This window comes from Haemaphysalis longicornis, unplaced genomic scaffold, assembly GCF_048455015.1.
Source record: "Haemaphysalis longicornis isolate Haplotype H1 unplaced genomic scaffold, Haemaphysalis longicornis Haplotype H1 scaffold_2, whole genome shotgun sequence".
Taxonomy (NCBI): Eukaryota; Metazoa; Arthropoda; class Arachnida; order Ixodida; family Ixodidae; genus Haemaphysalis; species Haemaphysalis longicornis.
Window position 1 is genome coordinate 164475055 of NW_027526295.1, and position 19784 is coordinate 164494838.

The 19784-nt window shown below is 49.4% G+C and overlaps 1 protein-coding gene and 1 non-coding gene across 12 annotated transcripts in view; both read left to right on the forward strand.

Annotated features, from left to right (window-relative positions):
- LOC144169428 (tensin-3-like) overlaps positions 1-19784 on the forward strand; it is a 292831-nt gene that overhangs the window by 138241 nt on the left and 134806 nt on the right. For all 11 annotated transcript variants that reach the window (XM_077698569.1, XM_077698567.1, XM_077698574.1 and 8 more), the window contains one exon: positions 8342-8462. In XM_077698569.1, the coding sequence (XP_077554695.1) occupies positions 8342-8462 (121 nt within the window). The remainder of the gene's footprint in view (positions 1-8341; positions 8463-19784) is intronic.
- On the forward strand, positions 93-165 carry Trnat-ggu (transfer RNA threonine (anticodon GGU)). The gene has a single exon. It is a non-coding gene; the product is annotated as a tRNA-Thr (tRNA).

Consider the following 19784-nt stretch of genomic DNA (forward strand, 5'->3'; position numbering starts at 1 on the left):
GAGTAGTCCGAGTGGCGCTGGCTACCACCCCCAAGTGCAGGAAACAAAAATACCTTAACATAAGTACCCGAGAAAGTGCTGGGGAAACAGCCCCGCCGGTAGCGTAGTGGTTATCGCACCAGACCGGTATTCTGGAGGTCGTGGGTTCGGATCCCACCCGGCGGGCATTTTTTCACCACTTTCTTTTGGACTCAAAAAACCTCCCCTTAGCTTTCCGAGGTTTTCTTGACTGCCAACCCTTATTTTCTGTCTTATATATATATATATATATATGTATATATATATATATATATATATATATATATATAGAGAGAGAGAGAGAGAGAGAGAGAGAGAGAGAGAATAAACGCCCGCCAGTCTGCTATGCCGTTGGTTTACCTGGCTCTCGTGCCCTCTCTATCAGCTTGCGCTGGGTCGATAGGTCCAAGCTGGACAGCGGCTCCACTGCAGAGCTATTACGTGGAAGGGGGATTGGATCCGAGGGATGGAGATTGTTGGCGTTCCCATACCAGATGGCACGGCGTGCCGGGAGTGGGGCGTTAGTTGCGGGTGCTGTATACATGGAAGCATGTGACTGCTGGGTTCTTATTTTAACCTCAGCAGACTATTATACAAGCCCAGGCCAAGGAAGAGTAATTTCATCATGGTTGCATATTTTGCCTCAACTGCACACTTAAACGACACAAAAGGAAACAATATGCCCAAATACCCATGGATGCATGACACCCAAACGTGCAGGGGATCGGTTTGTAATGGAGGAGCTAGCTGCGCACAACGGGGTGGGAACACCGGCTTCTCTGCTGGCTTGCTCACTTCCTTGACAGCTCAGCAGGTGGCAGGCGTGCACGGCAGGGGGCATGGCCTCCACTGTTCGCTCTGCAGTTCTCAAAAGATTTCCTTAAGTGCAGCAATTGCGTTACGCGTTTCTCGAGGCCGAGGTCCCTGCTTTAGTGCGTGTGTCTGTGCAGTGACACGAGGACAATTGCGCCTGTGTTGCACGCGGTGACAAGCAATAGTGTTGGCCACATTTCAAAATCACGTGCCCTTTCTCCGTGACGTCTCTTAATTTTTCTGGGTCGCACTGCAACCCGTTGTTGGCCATAAGTTGGTTGATTTCATTGATCGCGTTTTGCAGCGTTTAATTTTTTTATCTCTGTTGCCTTTTTTTTTGTCCGTAGGGTAATATCGTTCGCGTAAATTGCGGCCTCTAGTTGGTCGTATTCGGAGATTCTTTTTGCTATCTCTACCATAATGATGTTAAAGAGAAGCGGTGAGATGGTAGATCCCTGTGTTGTGCCCTTGTTGGGCATTCCAAAGGGATCTGACTTTGTGTCTCCAAAGCAAATGGTAGCCGTTCTGTCGGACAGGAATGCTTTCACGTAGTGGAATGTTCTATCCCCGCATTCTAGCCTCTCTAGAGCTGTCAATATGGCACAAGCTTCTGGGGCCCTGGAAAGAGGACTCCACCCAAGTTTCTCCCTTTAATCCCTTCCCCAACCTCAATAAAGTTTTACTGAACTGAACTGGCGTCTCCGCAGCTGTCGCGCCAATTTCAAATTTCGCTAAGTTGCTGTTGGTCACCTGACGTGACGTCTGCACCTTCTCGAACGCCGCTGTGAGAGCTGCCTACACTCTAGTACCACCATGAGTACCGCGCGCATGATAACCGCCGACATGTTTACAAGGGGCTGCTACGAGAGCTGCGCGCACTCTTGCCGTTGGAATTTTCAGTTAATAGTTTCGGGCTGCTCTGGGGCACTGTCACGAGCAGCATCGTGTTCGGTACGACGCTGCTCGTGAGAGCGCCCCGAAACGGCCAGCGGAAGATTCCACATGTATTACTGTGAGCCCAGTAAGAGCAGGAAAAAAAAAAAAAACAGTACTGCGAACAAGTGTTCCGATCTATACGCAATATGTAAAGTTGGAAAGCATACGTACAGTTACGACTACGCCGTTGCATCCTCGATTTCTCGTTTGGCTTGCCATCGCCGGCGGTACAAGTTTCAGTTTCGATTGTAGGTCGACCCTCCAACTTCAGATTTTCGAATTTGAAGAAAGGGGTCGACCTACAATCGGGTAAATACGGTAGCTCTCGTTGCCGACTTCTTGGCACGATGAGTGTGGAAATTCAGTGAATTTTTTCAGCGTCCATAGGTTTTTTTGTGAAAAAAGTGGGAAGAAAAGTTGTGTCAAAGTACCAAATAGTTGCCGTGAACAGCAGCATGTATGATAGACTGCTTATTCACCGAAAAATGTGGCCGCTGAATTAGAACGGCGAATATAAAATTTTAGGAACGAATGAAAGCAGTCAGCGAAATTTTGTAAGGACCTCATAAATAACGAGAATACCGAAAACAATGACTAAAAATTATGAAGATTCACCGGTAGCGATCAAAGTACTAGACCCGGGCGACAATTAGAAGCAGCAACAGAAGAAAAACTGGAACTGGAGGAAGAAACTAAGAAAGAAATTTGACGTCGTACGTGGCAGCGCGGCTTGGGGTGGAACAGTGCTAGTAGAGTATGCGCACTAATCTCGGCTGCAAGTTTGTTTCTCTTTTTCTTCTTATTCGCACGGCAAACACTGGACCGTTTTGCCCGTCGACGATTATCATTCCGGCCAAACAAGCAGTCCAGGTGCGTAATCACAGCTGCGTAATTTCTCGCAATTAATCAGCGGGCCTGGGCTTGTTCTCTTCATAAACGTATCAACCAGCGCCTCATCAACGCAGATTGGAGAAACTAGCCTAAGCCTTAAAGTAATGCCGCCCTAACACCACCTCGCTCGGTCGTATTTTGTTGCTTCCCCGTGGCGCAAAGTGGCGGCTGCATGAGCGCCCGCGGCGGAATGAGTGAAGCTCGTGCCGTCGCTTAGAGATTAATACAGCCCTGAAACCTAAACCATCAAAAAAAAAAAAAAAAAAAGAAACGAGCAACTGAAACGCGCCCCTCAAAAGGGCTCGGGTTTAGAGGCGCAAGTGTATCCTTAATAGCCGCTTGCTTGGCGGGTAACGAAAAAGTGAAAGAGACGGTTGAACAGGCCAGTAGTAGGTATACGGGGAGCATCGGGTCTTGGCCGCATTCGCAGCCTGCGGCCGCGCACTCGGTGGTGAATGGACGTCGGATGTTGCGCAAGCGGGAAAGCGTGACCGCCATTATTTTATGCACTCACACCGCGGCCTCGGCCGCGCCGCTGGCGTGATCTTGCGTCCCGCGGTGAGAAATCTCTCCGCCGCGGCCCACCCGCGGTTTTCTTTGGCGCTGCGCGTATATGCGTGCGGGCAGGTCTCACGAATTTGTACGCGTTTTCCGCGAACGCAGTCCCGCGTTTTACTCTTTGTTCCAACTTTGGGTAAGCGCGAGCGAGTTGCTCTGACCCTGCAGACTTTGTGACAAATATTCCGGCAAACTTAGTCGCATACGTGCGCGCATTAGCTCCGTGTAACAAAACGTGCGGCCTCTCCAATAATTGTAGGAAGCAGTGTCGAGGGTTTGAATTGCGAAAGATCGATAATGTATGTGCGTGTGTGCCTATGTGTGTGTGACAGAGAGAGAGAGAGAGAGAGAGAGAGAGAGAGAGAGAGAGAGAGAGAGAGAGAGAGAGAGAGAGAGAGAGACCTAATGCTTGTTTCTTCGCCGCCTAAGTTGTGGACATCACTGATTCGAGATAACACTATTGATGTCGGCCCTGAGTCGATCTTGCAAGTCAGCAGCATTGCGAACAGGACATACGCTTAAAAGAAGCGCTGTCGTTCGTGCAGAGTCACAGAACGCAAGGACCGGCGCACACGAGGCCGCATACGATATGCACGCCCATCACACCCGGCTATATTCGTGGCACATGTGCACGCGCTTTTATATATATCTCCAACGTGCGCGATGTTGGCACAACCCGGCGCCGCGACGCGGCCTTCGGCGCGGACCACCCACCCGGCGGCGAACACGGCAGCGGGGGACCACTGGCGTCGGTTCTCTCTTTTCATCCAATCCGGTCGCCTCATTACGACTCGGCACTTAATTATTCTAATCTGCGCGCGCGCGCTAGGATGTTGCGTAACCCGAGAGGCGGCTGAGATCGACCCCACACGTCCCGAGCCAGTCGACAGTCTGATTGTTCTCGCTGAGCTCGATTTACCGCGGGCCGATTAAGTACCCGCTCCCCTCCTGTCTCCCTTATACGCGCTCCTCCTTCGCATTCACCTTGATTGCGTCCGTTGGTCAGCGGCGGCTTGTCTGAGCGGTAGACTGAGCATTCACCACGCTGCCGTTGTAAGCGAGGCGTTTAAACTCGAATAGCCTTGTGTACAAGCATCACTGCCCGCGCAATTAAGCCCCATTGTCCATTATGCAGATGGACTTGCAATTATCAGATGAACGTTTAAAACACGCCGGTCGGCTCGGCTGATCTCCGTGCATATGTGCGCGGTATACATGTGCGTGGCCAAATGACTTGTCGTCTTAGAACCAACCCATGTATGCTTCTTTTGTGAGCCTGATCGTTAAGCGTAGCGAAACGTTTCTAGCTTCGAGACGGAAGTTGGCTGGGCGCGCCACACTGAATTGTGCCGGTATTTGTTCGTATTGAGGGAGTGTACGTGCGCCCGCACGGGCAAATTGATTGGGTACACTGGTGGGGACCGTCTGATCCCGCTATTTCATTAACCTATATATTTCCACCGTAGGTCTATGCTGCTGCGCTTTGTGGAGCTATAACGCGCTTAGGCTAGGGTATCGCACTTATCATGCCATGCTGGTAAAAAGACAGCACGTTGGCTGCAGCCAGCAAATGCGCGGAAAGGGACTCTATAGCTAAGATTACGAGAATGAAAGAAGTGTTGTTGGACCGCATGAATAACAGGATGGATGTATGAGCAACAGGATAGATGCAAGTAGGTGGATGGGTAACAGGGTGGATGTAGTAGCAGGATGGATGGAAGTTTTTGGGAGCAGAAGATTTCGCTGATGTTGAAATCGCAAAACATGGAAGCCGACGCAATTAAAGTCATCAGAAGGCGCCTCCATCCCACTGTGGGCAACCAGTGGCTGACGATGATCTAGGGAAACGATAGTGACTACTATGATGATGATAGGTTTGTGTTACTAACATAACCCATTGATGGAAATTCCGTAAGGGTAACTACTAAAAAGTGCATTGTTTCTATCTATAACTGATTATTCCACTTGTGACGGGTCGTTTTCAGCTATCTGTTTTATTTAAGAGCAATTGAGGAGAACACTGAAGAGAAACCAAGAAAATGCGGTTCCCGTTGCCCTTGGCACGGAGACAATGGTAGATTTCATTTTTTTTTAAATGTAGAAAACAATTTGCGGTCGCGTGCGATACTCGGCGTCAAGAAAGCGTTGCACAAAATATCGTCCGCTTAGCCTCGTTGAGGTCATGATTGGCGCACATTTAATGCGGGGACCCGTTTCTTTCGTCTCATACTTCTTCTGTTGGGTATAAGTTTTAGGATGTGGAGAGGAGGTAAATATAAAGCAGCGGACGTGAAACACGTTTTTCTTTTTTTTGCTAATCACGCTTTCCTGCTAGTGAAAGAAGCCGCAGATCGCCAAACACGTCTATCTTCTATCATTCTCCCTGCCTGCCTTCAATATTGGCAGCTGTGCCGTATACCAGCCGCCATCTCCCTTACAGAAAGCCTTGTCCCCGGGCCCGAACGCGCCTCGCCAAGTGCGAGGCGTGTGGTCGTCGTTGGTGTGAATCGCGTTGTTTCTGGAAGGCCGCTCGTGGCCTCTTCGAGGCTGCGAAGGCTGCCCAAAGGAGGGGGACCTTGGCGGCGATCGGTTCCATCCTCCGCCTTCTACTATTACAAACGAGCGGAGCGGGCTGCCAGCGTACGGGCTCCCCTTGAAGCGCGTGTGGCTTCCGCTGCACACTTGATTAGCATGCACGCTGGTCTCCGCGTGCGCGCAGCGCCTGACCGCGACTGCCTTCGTAACCCTTTCTCTCCCCCTCCTCTCTTTTATCCGTGAAATGAATTGCCTCTTCCCGTCAAGACTAGCGCCTCGTTTGCCTGATCTCATGAGCACCCTGTCGCTATAGCCATTTTTCTTGTCCGTCTGGCCATTCTCTTCTTCTGGGCCTTACGCATTCTTTCCGGTGGGCCAGCATCGACTCTGCCCTCGTGCGCTGGTGCGTGAAACCTCGCACACGTTCGCGTGTTTCAATACCTGCTTTCAGAGATAATACGACGGCGTATATAATCACAGTGCAACAATGCGAGGCGTTGTATGGGAGCCACAAATGAGCTTCTCTTGTCACCTTTGCGAATCGAGCTGAGTACGAAACTGACTTTAAAAATTGATTGGTATGGCGCGCAAAGCCAGAGGTGGGGTGGTGTCGGGTGATTTGTTTCGGCTTGAGTTTTGGCCGAGTACCAGGCGCCAGCCCAGTTTCTCAGCATAAGTGATCCAGAAAAAGTTTAGGAAAGACGGGGTCATTTACGAAAAAATGCAGGGAGGTTAACCAGAGAAGCGTCCGTTTGGCTGCCTATGCACGTGGAAGAAGAGATGATAGAGAAAGAAAGGATGGCAATGAATTCACGACGGCATAACACGGACTAGAGTAAGTGTGAAATAAATGAGACAAAACTCCACAATGGGCGAACGCAGGGTGCTTCACGCTGCAAAGTCACGGCAATCGTTAGCACAAGTGTGAACACTTCAGAAGACAAAAAAAAGGGGCCTTTGCAGCCTTTTGGGACAGAGAGAGAGAGAGAGAGAGAGAGAGAGAGAGAGAGAGAGAGAGAGAGAGAGAGAGAGAGAGAGAGAGAGAGAGAGAATAAACTTTCATTAAATCAAGGAAATGCTTCAGAGAGGTGTCTTCATTCCAGGATGCCTTGAGCTCGGGCCGCGTCGACAGCCCTTTCCTATCAGGCGAAGCTGATCTATCAGGTAGCGTCTTGCTTCTGCGTTGTGAAGCGGTGTTAAATTGTTTAATAGCAGGAAGGGGGGCTGCTATGGCCGAGCCGATGGCGGAAGTATAAATTATACGTCTCTCATAGGACGACGCGCAAAAATAGATTGTTTGGGGAACGTCCTTCCGGTGCCGGTCACGTATTACTGACACCCGAGTTCCTCGATGGGCCTGTTCGGATCTGCTCACATGTCTTTATAACACGGTTTTGTGTTTATAATACAGGTCTCTCCCTCTTCCAGAAAAGGATGGAGGTAATTATCACCGGCTCACCAGCGCCCTGCCGAGCGCACCAAAGCAGTCAAAATTTCAAAGCAAGCTTGCTTTGGGTCCTCCTCCAAAGACCCCTGCAGAATTTTAGAAACGCGTCATAATCCCGTGGACCCAGCCTACTCTTCGCAGTAACCAAGCGGCGCTGTCCTGCCCCGGAAACTCTCCCACCAGCACCGAAATATGAGTTTGAGCGGGGCTTGCAACCATCCTCAGATACGCAGACGTTACGCAATACTGCCGAATAACGCGACAACTATACCACCGACCAGACTACGAAATAACTAGTAATCATGAAGGGCCTCCAAGCAAACACACCCCCTCAACGTCGCCCAACACGCCTGCACGCCATGCCACGCTCGACGTGACTGCTTTAGTGCGACTACACACTCACGCAGACGTCGTATTGTCCGCATTCCCTGGACTTAAAATGGCTTTGCAGTTGCGCCGATTTGCTTTTGCTGTGGCGTTTTTGTTGTTGTTGTGGCTATCGAATTCGTTTGTCGCTGCAACTGAAAGAAAGTCGGATTTAGCGGCGATAGTGCTTGATTGGCGTCACTCAAGCGCGCAAACAATACCCGGACTTTGATGGAGACCAGAAAAGCAAAAAAAAAAAACATTTTTTGTTATATGTTTCTTGTGTGCGAGGTAAAATTTTCGGTTGAAGTCTAGCGAGCGTCCTGTGTGCTTCTTTCTTCGTCCTCGTCCTTTTTTTTTTTTTTTTCGCTAGTGAGATGTATTCAAGGACTAACCAACTAGCCCAACTTTCTCCCTTAACTTTTGAGGCCGTTTCTAAACTTTGTGACGTGCGTAAAAGAGTAACATTTGGCTGGGCTAATCCGTGGCGAGCTAAGCTAAGTACTGTACACGTTTATCGACCGCGCTGTAGAATCGTTTCAGATGTCGGGTAAAGTTGAAAGAAGTGTTGCAGTGGGGAAGAGGAGAGGGGAGGGGGGTACTTGAAATTGGACGCGCGCACTGCCATATCTAAGGGTCGTGACGGCGCGCTAAGCCATTCACACCACGAGCAAAAGTTGCACACAGATTGCGGAAGAGTCGCACTGAATGGATATCGCCGACTCGTGCGTCCGGTCGTGTTCCTGATCGTGCTCGTCGCCTCTTCTCTCGCCGTAGGTACGCGGCGGGGACGTGGGCGTGGAACCTCGGCACGCCTTCCGGAGCAAGCAGTTCCGCAAGACCCAACGTTGCGACCTCTGCCAGCAGCCGCTCAGGGACCAGGGAGCCTCCTGCAGAGGTGCGATGCTTTGTACACCACGCGGTGCTATGACGCGATTACGCTGGCGTCACGCGCATTCGTTGTGAAGCCCGTTCTACATGAAGCCCGTTCTAATTTCGCTTGCGAATTCGCAGCTGCGGCGCCGCTCGTGAACCAAAACGATATATTATCGTTGCTGTGGCGAATTTCCAAATGTTTGGAATAGTCGAACTTCTCTTGTGAACGCCGCTTAGCATTTGGCAATATGTCGCAGCAGTGAAAATAGGAAAACAAATTGTTTTGCCGCACGGGCGCCGCCGCAACTGAGGATTCGCAGGCGAAATTCGCCCCATGTAGAACGGACTTAAGCCGTAATATTTGAAGTATTTTTTTTTAAGGACGCGCAAGGGGTTGGCTAAGCGCCTTGTAAAGTACAATCGTCCACCTTCATAGCTGGAGCAGCGCTTTACTCATTTATTGTCTCCTCCTGCCTCAGCGTAAAGTAATTTAGTCCCAACACCCGCATTTCTCTGAAATTCAACGGGGCCCTGAAGTCCTCCATGTCCCTTTGAGCAGTTTTTAGCAAAATGTTTGAGATGTTCTACGCTAAAGTCGAATCTTATGCTCCAGCTAAGCGTGTGGACGATCGTACGATGTCGGGGTTTTACATTTCGAGGTACGGAGGCCTTGCGTTGATAGGAGCAAAATGAGAAAACTTTACTGTCTAATGCTGGCAGGACAGTTGCAGCGGTATAATTGAATTTTGTGGAGCGTGAAAAACAGCACTGCGACGTTCTTCGGCACACAATTCGCATCGGAGCGCGAAAGCGGCCATCTTAGATGTTTGTAGATGGCTAACACTGCCACAGCATTACTGAACCGGGGTTACTTGCGATTAAGTTTGGGATAAGCCTGATCAACTTTTCTTTGTCCGTATATGTCCGTCCCAGTGAAGTGAAAGAGACTTTAATGATCGCCGGCAACAGGCGTAATGTCTCCACTACGCCCGGACGTAGCCACTCGTAGATCCTGGTGGCATTCTACTAAGCAACACTTTCGCTACTCAACATGCCAACACAGACCCTGCTGAGTACCGTACGAGCTCGAATCATGCTTAGAAGGAAATTTAGAGTGAGCAAATCGAAGTCTCTAACTATAACAACGCGTTCAGACTCCCGCGTATGCAGGTTTATCGTTTGTAGTCAAAATAGCTCCACCCGTTGTTTGTTATTATTCCTAGTGGGAGATTGCATGGCGGCACCGCCTTAACTCTTTGCTATTAAACTATAGCGAACGTTAAACAGTATGGTTAGCAGCGCCCGCAGCGAAGCCTTCAGTGCTTAAGTCCATAGAGCATACGCCATCTCGGTGCTCTCAATATTCTATTGATATACGTACGTCCTACACCAAGATCAGCCGATCCGACGATGGATCTTTCGCGGCGGAGGCTATCTTAGGACATTGGCCCTGACCATCTCTGTCGCAGAATGCGACAGGAGCTCTACTCCGCTTCCCTGACAATACCGACTTATAATGTCAACAACTGAAGTGCCCGACAAGAGGATTGTGAGTGCCCAGGCGTCTCCTGTGCAGTCCTCAACACCCCCCAGTGCAGGGTAGCAAGCGGGGCATTGCACCTGGGTGGCCTCCTACCCCTTTCACTCTCCTCCTCATATTCTTCCTTCTCCTCCACAAAGCACAATAACTTGAGACTCAGCCCATGAAACCTCTGTCTTTGGTTGTTTGAAAAGAAGGTAGTTTGAAACCTTCTTTGAAACGAATATATTCTTTTCAAAGAATGTTTGTGTGCATGTACACGTATGTGTATGAACCCGTATACGTGTGCAGCAAAATTGAACAACGTTTTGAAACAGAGGGCAGTACGAAGAACCACAGCGCTTGGCTTGCTGTTTTTCGCCACGTCCTCGCTTCCCTGCGCCGTATACACTAGGCTGTATACATTCATGATGAGCCGGAACCAACTTACCCGGCTTTCCAACTCCCGACAGTGAGACTCGGCCGCAAATGCTAACGACGCAAGGAAAGCGGCCGTCTGAAGCCTTGAGGCGCGTTTTGCTTGGAGTGATTAAGACGCGTTTCTGCATGCACTTAGGCAGACACCTCCAGTGTTGTGATTAACACGCATGGTGCGGGCTCATGAAGACACTGGCTTCGCGCACTCACTGCAGCGGCGACTTGCGTAAAGCTGGCTTGGAGGCGTGGAAGCTTCGCGTCGTGGATATTGCGCGCGACGTTAGGTGTCCTTGTGTGCCGTTGCGACGCTAGTTGCGTGGTGCACCGGGGCAGTCATCAGGACAAGTTGTCCAAAGAGAGAGACTTTGTGCAAGTATATTTACACACTTCAATGATCTCAGTGGAGGCGGACTGCGCTCCTGCGTGTGCGGGAATGAATATTCTGGTTTGAGTTCATCCTCTGGGACGCTGCACGTACAACCTCAACACTCCCTGGCAATTCTCACTACCTTACCCCTAACGCACCGCCGATTGGTCATTCCCCCATTTCCCACGTAATTCCTTGCGAAGCTAGATTAACACGCACATATCGAATGGCCGCCTTCACCAAGACCAAGCGAGCCCAATAAATCGATCTCTACTGACGCTAGCGTTAACCCACCCATCACCGGCACGGCGTGGACCTCTATCGATGGCAGGTTTTGCCCAGAAGACCATATGCATCCAGATAGCCTGGCAAGGCCCCTGGAAAACCCACCAATGAGGAAATACAGTGGCTGGAATAAGGCGGACTAATCCAAAAGGGCAAATAAATGTTCTCTCTCTCTCTCTCTCTCTCTCTCTCTCTCTCTCTCTCTATTCCTAACGACTTTCCACCTATTCATGGCTCTTACACCCTCCATATACGACGTGCTGCTACTCTCCAAGCTGAACTATTCGTTATCTACATGCTCAACTTTTCACGTGTAAGTTCACGTCGACTATCCAACTCCCAATTCCTATCCTGACGGATTGCTTCGAAGCTGTGCAAAGACGACCGTCACCTACCCACTTGGTCGGTCACAAAACACTTCATCAGATAATTACCTCCAGCCGCAACAACACTAACATTCGCATCGACTGATCGTCTAACCATGAGGAGTCCTCAACCAACGTTGTCCTCAACGGGGAATCAGGCAGCTCACACGGCCGCGCAGGGTAGTTCAGGGTTACGCATCTCCGTTGTTTCCCCCTTCGTGACAACACTTCTTCGCGGCCTCTTCATCGCGCGCGGTGCAAATCACCTGGCACAAAAAAAAAAAAAAAACCGAGAAAACTCACCTCTAAAACCTCACTCCTTCCGGCTTCCCCGCGTCTCCTCCTGAACTGCTCCGATCTGCTGAAGTGTTTACCGATAAACACATCGCCAGCGCCAGCTTTGTCCCTGAAACTTTCAGATGATGGTACGCCCTCTCTGTCGACACATAAGTGCCGCATCACCTCAGTGCCGCCGAAGCCGATCTCTTCTCACCTCACCTGGTTCGGCCCCAAAGTCACACGCTACCGCACGTTCATGACCCCTATAAACGGCACATGAACCCCCAGTAGACATCCCACACCCACTGCTTCATTTCCCGTCAATAGCGGTCTTGCAGCCTGCGAGTCTGCTTCCTACGCCAACCCGTTGGGCTAACCTACCATCTCGAGGACACATACCCAGTTCTGTTGTATTCAAGACACCTCAGAACCTCCCTCCCACCCCATCCACTCCGCGCTCCAAACCAGCCCCAGGGCCTTTTCTCTCAATAAAAAGTTCTTCCTCCTGCTCTTTTGAACAAGCGAAAACCTGAATCGCAGTGTGGTTATGTGGCCGATGGAACCTTAGTGTATCAGTTTTTCATGACCTTGCAGAATTTATTCACGGCGAACAAGGGAATGCTACGTCAGACTTCGATGGCTTGTCTAGAATTTCTTCCCAATTCAGTCTATTTTTCCCAGTTCAGTATATTCAATGCAGCGGCGCGTTTCTTGCTAAGTGCTTGTGTCATGCCAGTATATCATACCGTGCCATTTAATAAAGAGTCGATAAAGAAAAACAACATGGTTCACTTTAAGGTTCGCTGCAGATGGTTTCAAATTGATTATTTAACCGGTATTATAAATTGCGTATGTTTTTGTAGGTACAACGCCAGCAACCAATAGTATTCACCGCCTTCCCAGTCAAAGAGACCATTGGCCACAGTTGCATGGGATCCAATCTGTCGGATAACCCCACGGAAACGAAACCAGGCGAATAAGTGATGATTTCTGGGATTCGCTAGACGAAATTGCACGCAAGATAGTCATGTAGTGCGCTTAAGAAAAACGTGAATGACCAGAACAAATTTCTTGAAATCGAAAATCCGCCGCCGCTGCACGCTTGCAACGCCTACGAAGCTTTTGCATATGCGTTATTTTTTCTTTGGCAATACAGCACAGACGGGACAAAAAATAAGAAAAAAATACAGGCAAATCGCATAATTGTCAAATGGAGCTACATACGCATGACGCATAGTGAGAAAGAAAGAACATTCGTTAATGGCGCTAGCGATGTCCGCGAGCAACAACGTTGACGCGTCAGGCCTACTCGAGGAAATGACAGAGCGAACAATATTTATTGTAGTGCTTAATTAAAAACCGTCGTTTTGCAGGTGCAAATAAAGTTTTTCCTTATCCTAATCGTAATTATTATTATTACTATTATTTCTACTACCTGTTTTTGTGCGCACCTAGGCAAACAGCAGTCGCAAAGCTGTACCTTGGCGCACGAGTCGAGTTTCCGCGGGCATGGCAACGCTCAACGTTTAGGGTACCTGCAAATATCCGGGAACTTCGCTCTGAATTCAACAGTGTGGTAGTGTCTGTGCGTGGGAAAGAGAGTTGCTTCGTTCAAGCGACACAGTGGGCCCCCCGTAGTTCACCACAGCGGCGCGTATACTTACGTGTTGGGCCCGCGGCAGATCAGAAAATAGGCTGCGGGGTGGTGGCGCACCAGTGCCGCGTGGCGCACCTATTCTGGGGTTGCTCCTGGTGGCTGCCGCTGCTACCGCTCGCGTCAGGGCGCACTCTCCGGTGGCGTGAAGAGGTCGAGCAGCTGTGCCCACTCGGAGCCGCTGCCGGGCAAGGGTAGAGCGCGCCACTGAAGAAGCCTTGGCAGCGTACGTCGCGCGCGAGCTCTGCAGGGAAGCCGTCTCGCATTTATGACAGGTATATCGCCGAACCGTCTGCGCAGGGGCCATTTCTGGTGGCAGTGCCGAGGGCGCTGATCTACTTCCAGGCCAAGTATATTTGACGGGAGACGTGTGCGCGAGGGCTGCTTTGCAGCTACTGAGTACCCGAAAAGGTCTTCCAGATTCAAAGATGTGCCTTGCTGCCTCATAACTAGGTTCTTTCGAGCTCAGCGCACCGAGTCATTTAATCTAACGTGGCAGCGGAGATCTTGCTTATTCATGTTCATATGTTGCATGAAGCGCGGCGTAATATGGAACTGCATTAGTGTGGCAGGTACGTAGTGGTTACCATATCGAAAACGACGCACATCGATCAGATGGACCTGAACGGCACTGTGCGGCTCCTGCAATGAGGAAGTTGGGGTTTGTCGCAATATTTAAATGTTACCTAGAGGGGCTAAATGTGAGTAGCTTTTTTAAGAAGACTCGAATGTTACTTTTAACACTATAGCTCACGCAAAACAAACCTGTCCTCAACACCCCTCCCCCTTTTTTTATTTTTCTTGCACATCGGTTAGGCAGACGCTAAAATGTAGCAACATCTCGGATGAAGTAGTTTCCGACTTAGCAAGTATACCAACCTAATAAATTTTAAAAAATGAGAAAATTGGAAGGACGGGTATACCCTCAGACCGGATGACAACCTCCCCCCTCTAATATATTACTTGGTTGGTAGCTATAACATTATGAAAACTAATTAGCATTACCATACGGGATTGAAAACAGGCGAACACGAGTTACAGCCTTGCGTAGGTAGGTTACCTGCACTTGCTGTTTTAATGCGCTTCTGCATTGCTCGCGACTGGTGCTGACTCGTAGCGCACACGTTCCAAGATTATGAGAAAATCGGGGAACGAGCCGCTGTTTTATTATAAAACTCTGGGAGTTCGTATGTATATTACAAACTTCTGGCTAAACGATTCAGGGAAGCTTGCACTCACGCGCAATACTTGAGTGGCGAAGTTGTTAAGTTTCAGTGTCACTGTATTTTTTTTTTTTTTTTTGCAAAGTTGCGGTGCTAGTAATCGTCGTCATATGCATCGAAGAGGTTGTCGTCTTCTTCGCGGCGAGTGGTGGATGAAAATTCATCCTCAGCATCGTAGATTTCGAACAGTTAAAGTGGCGAAGCTTGCACTAAGTCGCTGAAGGCTTGAACCATACCGAAGCTGCAGGATTTTTTTATACGTGAGCGCTGAAGGACACATCACCACGCATTTGTGCACGTTGGAAATTGTTTATTTACAAGTTACGTCGTTGCTTTGCCCTGTGCTAACAGTAGTAATCGTCATATGCATCGATATCGTCGTGTCCTCATGCCAAGCATAACATGCGCGGTAGCGCTTAACGACGGCGCTGGAGTTTTTTTTAAAGACGATAGTCTTTCTTGGGCTACTTAAACCCAGAAATTTTGGTCTGTCTGTATGTCTGTCTGTCTGTCCGTCTGTCTGTCTGTGACTGGATTCAGCCACCCGGCCAAAGTAAAACAATGCCTGCACAATAGTCTTATATAGTCACAGCTAAATGTGCCCGTCTAAGTCCGCTGTAATGTTCATACTTGTCAATATTGTTGAAGAACAACAAGACATTACGCATATATAAGACAAAAAATTAATACACAAGTGATATTTGCAGCGTTCCTTTATGAAAAATCGTACATGTTTGATTTTGGCGAGATTAAATACTTCATCAACTGAAGAACAAAATATCACTCCGCCGTCGCCTGCTGTCGCCCGCGCCATATAGCTTCTGGCGGCATTTGAAGAAATCAAGTGGCAAGAGTTACGAAAGGTTCCACTAGATAGGTTCCACGTTCTGCTTGCAACGCACGTGGAGTATGGAAACGCGGTTCTAAAGCGTTGAAGTAGGGCGCCTCGATTAACGCGCGTCTTCGCCGTACGGCAGCGTTCGCATCGAGACACCCGGTTTGGAGCAGTGGAACGGCGGAAATTTAAAGTGATTTAAGCAAACCTTTGGCGTCTTTACCTTGGGAGGAGCGCGACGCAAGAGGAACAACATGAGAGGTGAGCAGGAAAGCGAAGGGAGGCATTTACTTCGCAAAAGCCGATAGAGTCTATCGTCTTTTGACGGCATTTGCAACGAAAGGAGCAGATACGCGGCCATTTTTTTTTTTTTTTTGATAAAGGCACTGCGCGAGCCGGTGACTCTGTGGTCACCGCGAGGCACGCGCTCACGAGCGCTCAACATTTTCTCGCTGTTGTGATTCGTGCTTTTTTTTTTTTTTTTTTGCTAAAGCCACTGCACGTGCTGAAACGCTCGGCGATCGCCGCGAGGCACGCGCTCATGAGCGCTCTGCATTTTCTTGGTATTTTTCCCTGCAACGACGAACTTACGGCTAGTATACAGTGTTAAAAAATCCTTCTATTGCAGCCATCGTAAACATATTGGTGTCAATCAACTTAAGGCAGAAGCTAGGCCTCTCCAGTTACTCCCAATCTGTGCAAGGCCTGCTCCATCCAAAGCAATTTTTTTCCCCGAAATTTGATATCATCACGTCGCTGAGTTTTCTTTTTCCACTCGCTTCTTGGTGTCGCCCCTCGGTATCCATCCCGTCACCAGGGTTTTCCAGCTGTTCCTATACACTGCAGTAGGTTCCGCGGCTCTTTGAGCTGACCTAAGTTTACTTTCAAGATGCTTAGTCAGGCCCCGAGTCAAAACGCCAAATGCGGATTGCAAAAGTACGCAATTGCCTCTTGGTAGCCTTTTCACAACTCGTGGTGTATATTGCATCGCTAGGCGCAGGTTGTATATGCTTCGCGATGGGACGTGTACATTTCACGTCAGTGGAAACGGAGGAGATGTGTTGTACAAAAGTGTAATTGATTCGCTATGATAACTTTTGCATTATCAGCTTGCCCACTTCAGGATAAGATCTAGATTAATGTTTCTGTGTCTTTTATTCCACGACCACTATAAATTTTTTTCCAAGTCGACCGTCTCCAAACTGTCTTCAGGCATTCTTGGAGACCAAATCCCGACAAATCTCTCAGACAACCTCACGTCTGGGTAAACGCACATAAGTACCATTTATTTCGATCAGCCATCACATTGTAGAACAAACTACCTGCGGGTGCCGTCGACAGCATTTATGTTGAATACTTTGTAAGAAAATTTGCTAAGTTAGAGCCATCGGTGTATATATGGGTTCGGTGACTGTATGTCTCGTAACATCGTCGGGTTCTGCCGGCGCTGTTATTATACCACGAATGTCACTGTCCAGCGCATCCAAGATAGCCAATCCTACAACCTCCACGGCTACAGAAATTACGGCCATCCATAGCGCTCTTCACACCATCGAGCAAAGTTCATGCCGGAGATGGGCTATCTTCTGTGACTCGAAGCCTGCACTTCAGTCACCACAGTCAGCCCTGTGCTGGGGACCCCACGAACAGCTCCTGACAGAAATAAAACTGGTGTACGACCGTGCTGCCCAGGCGGGTCATGATGTCACCCTGCAGTGGCTTCCCAGCCACAGCGGCATTGTCGGCAACGAAAGTGCGGGCGCTGCCGCCCGCTTGGCGCATCGAACAGCGACGACTGTACTCATTCCATTGTCTAGGACGGATGCAGCTAGGGCCCTCCGCATAGTTGTCAGTGAAAAAACAATCACTCAATGGTCAACAGACGAGTTCACATGTGCACGCATTGGTGCCCTTGACCCGCAATTGCAACGCCCCCTTCCACTAGGCCTCCCACGGTCTGACTGACGCCACTCTTCTCGGCCGTCTCTGGCTGGGGGTGGCTTTCACAAATGCTTATTAATATATAATAGGAATGACAAGTGAGGAGTGCGAAACGTGCGGCACGCCGGAGACGATACGCCACGTTTTATGCGAGTGCCCACGCTTCTCGCCTGAAAGAAAGAATCTGTCGTCAGCACTGAGGAACCTAGACTATCGGCGGCCATTTTCGGAGGAGAAGATTCTGTGCCACTGGCCCTCTCTGTCATCCGCTCAGAAGGCGACTAAGGAACTTTTGCGCTTTCTACGGGCGACGAACTTAAACACCAGACTATAGACTGAACGTCTCCAGTGTCAATCCAGTGTCAATGAACGTCTCCAGTGTCAGCGCTGGGCATACGTGTCTACTCCAACTTTTAGGGGCGAAGCTCCTAAAGCCATGGGTCTGTCCATCCCTTGTGTCTCGTGGTACGCGACCGCCGCATGCTTTCGGAGATGTCGCAAAGTGGGCCGCGTTGCACGCGCAAGAACGGCTGCAACCGGCAGCGCAAACTCGGCACCGGGAGCGCGAGCTTGTCTGTGTTCGCCAACGGAGGCGCGAGCGCACGTGCACTGCGAGGGGGAGATCACGCAAGAGATCACGCCACGAACGCAGGCAGTCGTTCTCGGAGATCGAACGAGACGCAAGGACCTTTGCTCGTTTCCTCTCGTCTTGTTCGGGCACAAGTTCGCCCTAAATAAAAGTTCTTTCTTTACCGTTGTGTCCCATCCTACGTGACAAATTGTGGTGGAGGTGCGGGGTAGTCCTCGATGTCGCGGGGTCTTTCACCAGGTCTGGGCCTGGGAGCATTGACTCCGAAAATAAAAGTTGATTTGTACAATGTACGCACACAGTCTTTCTTATTGATGTAATGGGCGAACTTTCACGGGAGAGTTACGGTTACCGATGATCTCCCCCTCTCGAGCTTCGCCCCACTTATCATCATTCATTCCGTGGATATGGCGTGATTTTTTCGTCATTCTTTCTTTTCTCTTTTCTGCCTATTTTCCCTTTCCCACGTGCAGGATAGCAAACTAGGCTCTAGCCAGGTTAACTATCTTGCCTTCCCTCTACATCCTTCCTTCCTTGCTAAGTTAGAATTTTAATGCATGATTGACTGCAAACCTTGCGAATTGAGTGCGTGTATGATTTCTTTTGTCGATTGAGTAGTACCACTGTGTACATTAGTTCTTCTGTCCATAGGTTTCCTCGCAATGTTTTCTTTTTTTTTTCTCATCATATCCAGATGTCGAAAATATAAAACGAGTGTAACAACTCCCCCATGGGCCTTGGGGGGCCTTTAGTATGTTGAACTAAATAAAATAAGCTTCGGAAAGTTGTCAAATGCCATAGTCACGATGCACAGCCTTCTTTGGCAAGGACTCCGAGAAATAGACGCTTAAGTTAGCGTCTTTCAGTTTACTTCATCTGAAGCGTTGCGGTTCGTTCACTTGAAGCTTTTTGGGAGCAAAGGCGCAGTGTTCTTGTTTATGTGCCCTCTTGCAAAAAAAAAAGAAAAATATTGGTCTCAGTCGATGTCAGGGAAATGGATGACTTAGGCGCGTATGTATTTCGCCAAGCTGGAGGCAAGGGCACGTGCTCAGCGAAAACAAGGGGTGAACCTGAGGAAAAACAACAATAACGGGACAGTCTGGCATTGCACCGCGCAACGGCAGACACAGCGGCTAAGTCTGCCTAGCTAGTGATGTTAGGCCGCATATCCTTGAAACGGTTCCAAGTTTCTGTCACCCGGGTTTCTTCAGTGATCTGCCGTCCTCCCTAACTATTCTGCTTACCTCTGCTCTGCCAAACTATTCGGGTTGAGGGAGTACTGTTGTTGCAGCTACATGCTCTTTTTTGTTCTTTAATTATTTTTTCTAGCTGTTTTCAGCATTGTCTTCTTTCTCGCGCGCAATGAGGAACCTTGAAAATGAAGACTGTTTGTTTCATTTTTCCCTCTTCGAAAACTTGCGTGGCTTCCCTTGGAGCAGTTTTGAGACAGATGTATTGCAGACCCACAGTGTGTGCCTGCAATACTCTGTAGAGGCATTAATACAGACCCTATGCGACATGTCGAGGCCACCTTTGTGGCTGTGAGCCACGCTGAGTGTCAGGATTCGAGTTCATTTGGTCCACCTGGAGTGCCGCGTTGCCGCGTAGTTAAACAATCACGGAAGCCAGCGATTTGGAATTTCACACTTCGGGAATACGGTGAGGAGTACGAACCTACGACATCGAGCGCGCAGCAGCAAGACGCGAAGCCCTTCGTCACCGCGGCGGGTTATGTCCACCAGTAACGAGACCATTGTTGCGCTGTAAAGCATTTGAGTCAACCTTTTTATGACCGTTTCATTCCTCAATTCTACATACTACCCCTACCAGCCGCGGCTGCCGCTTTTTA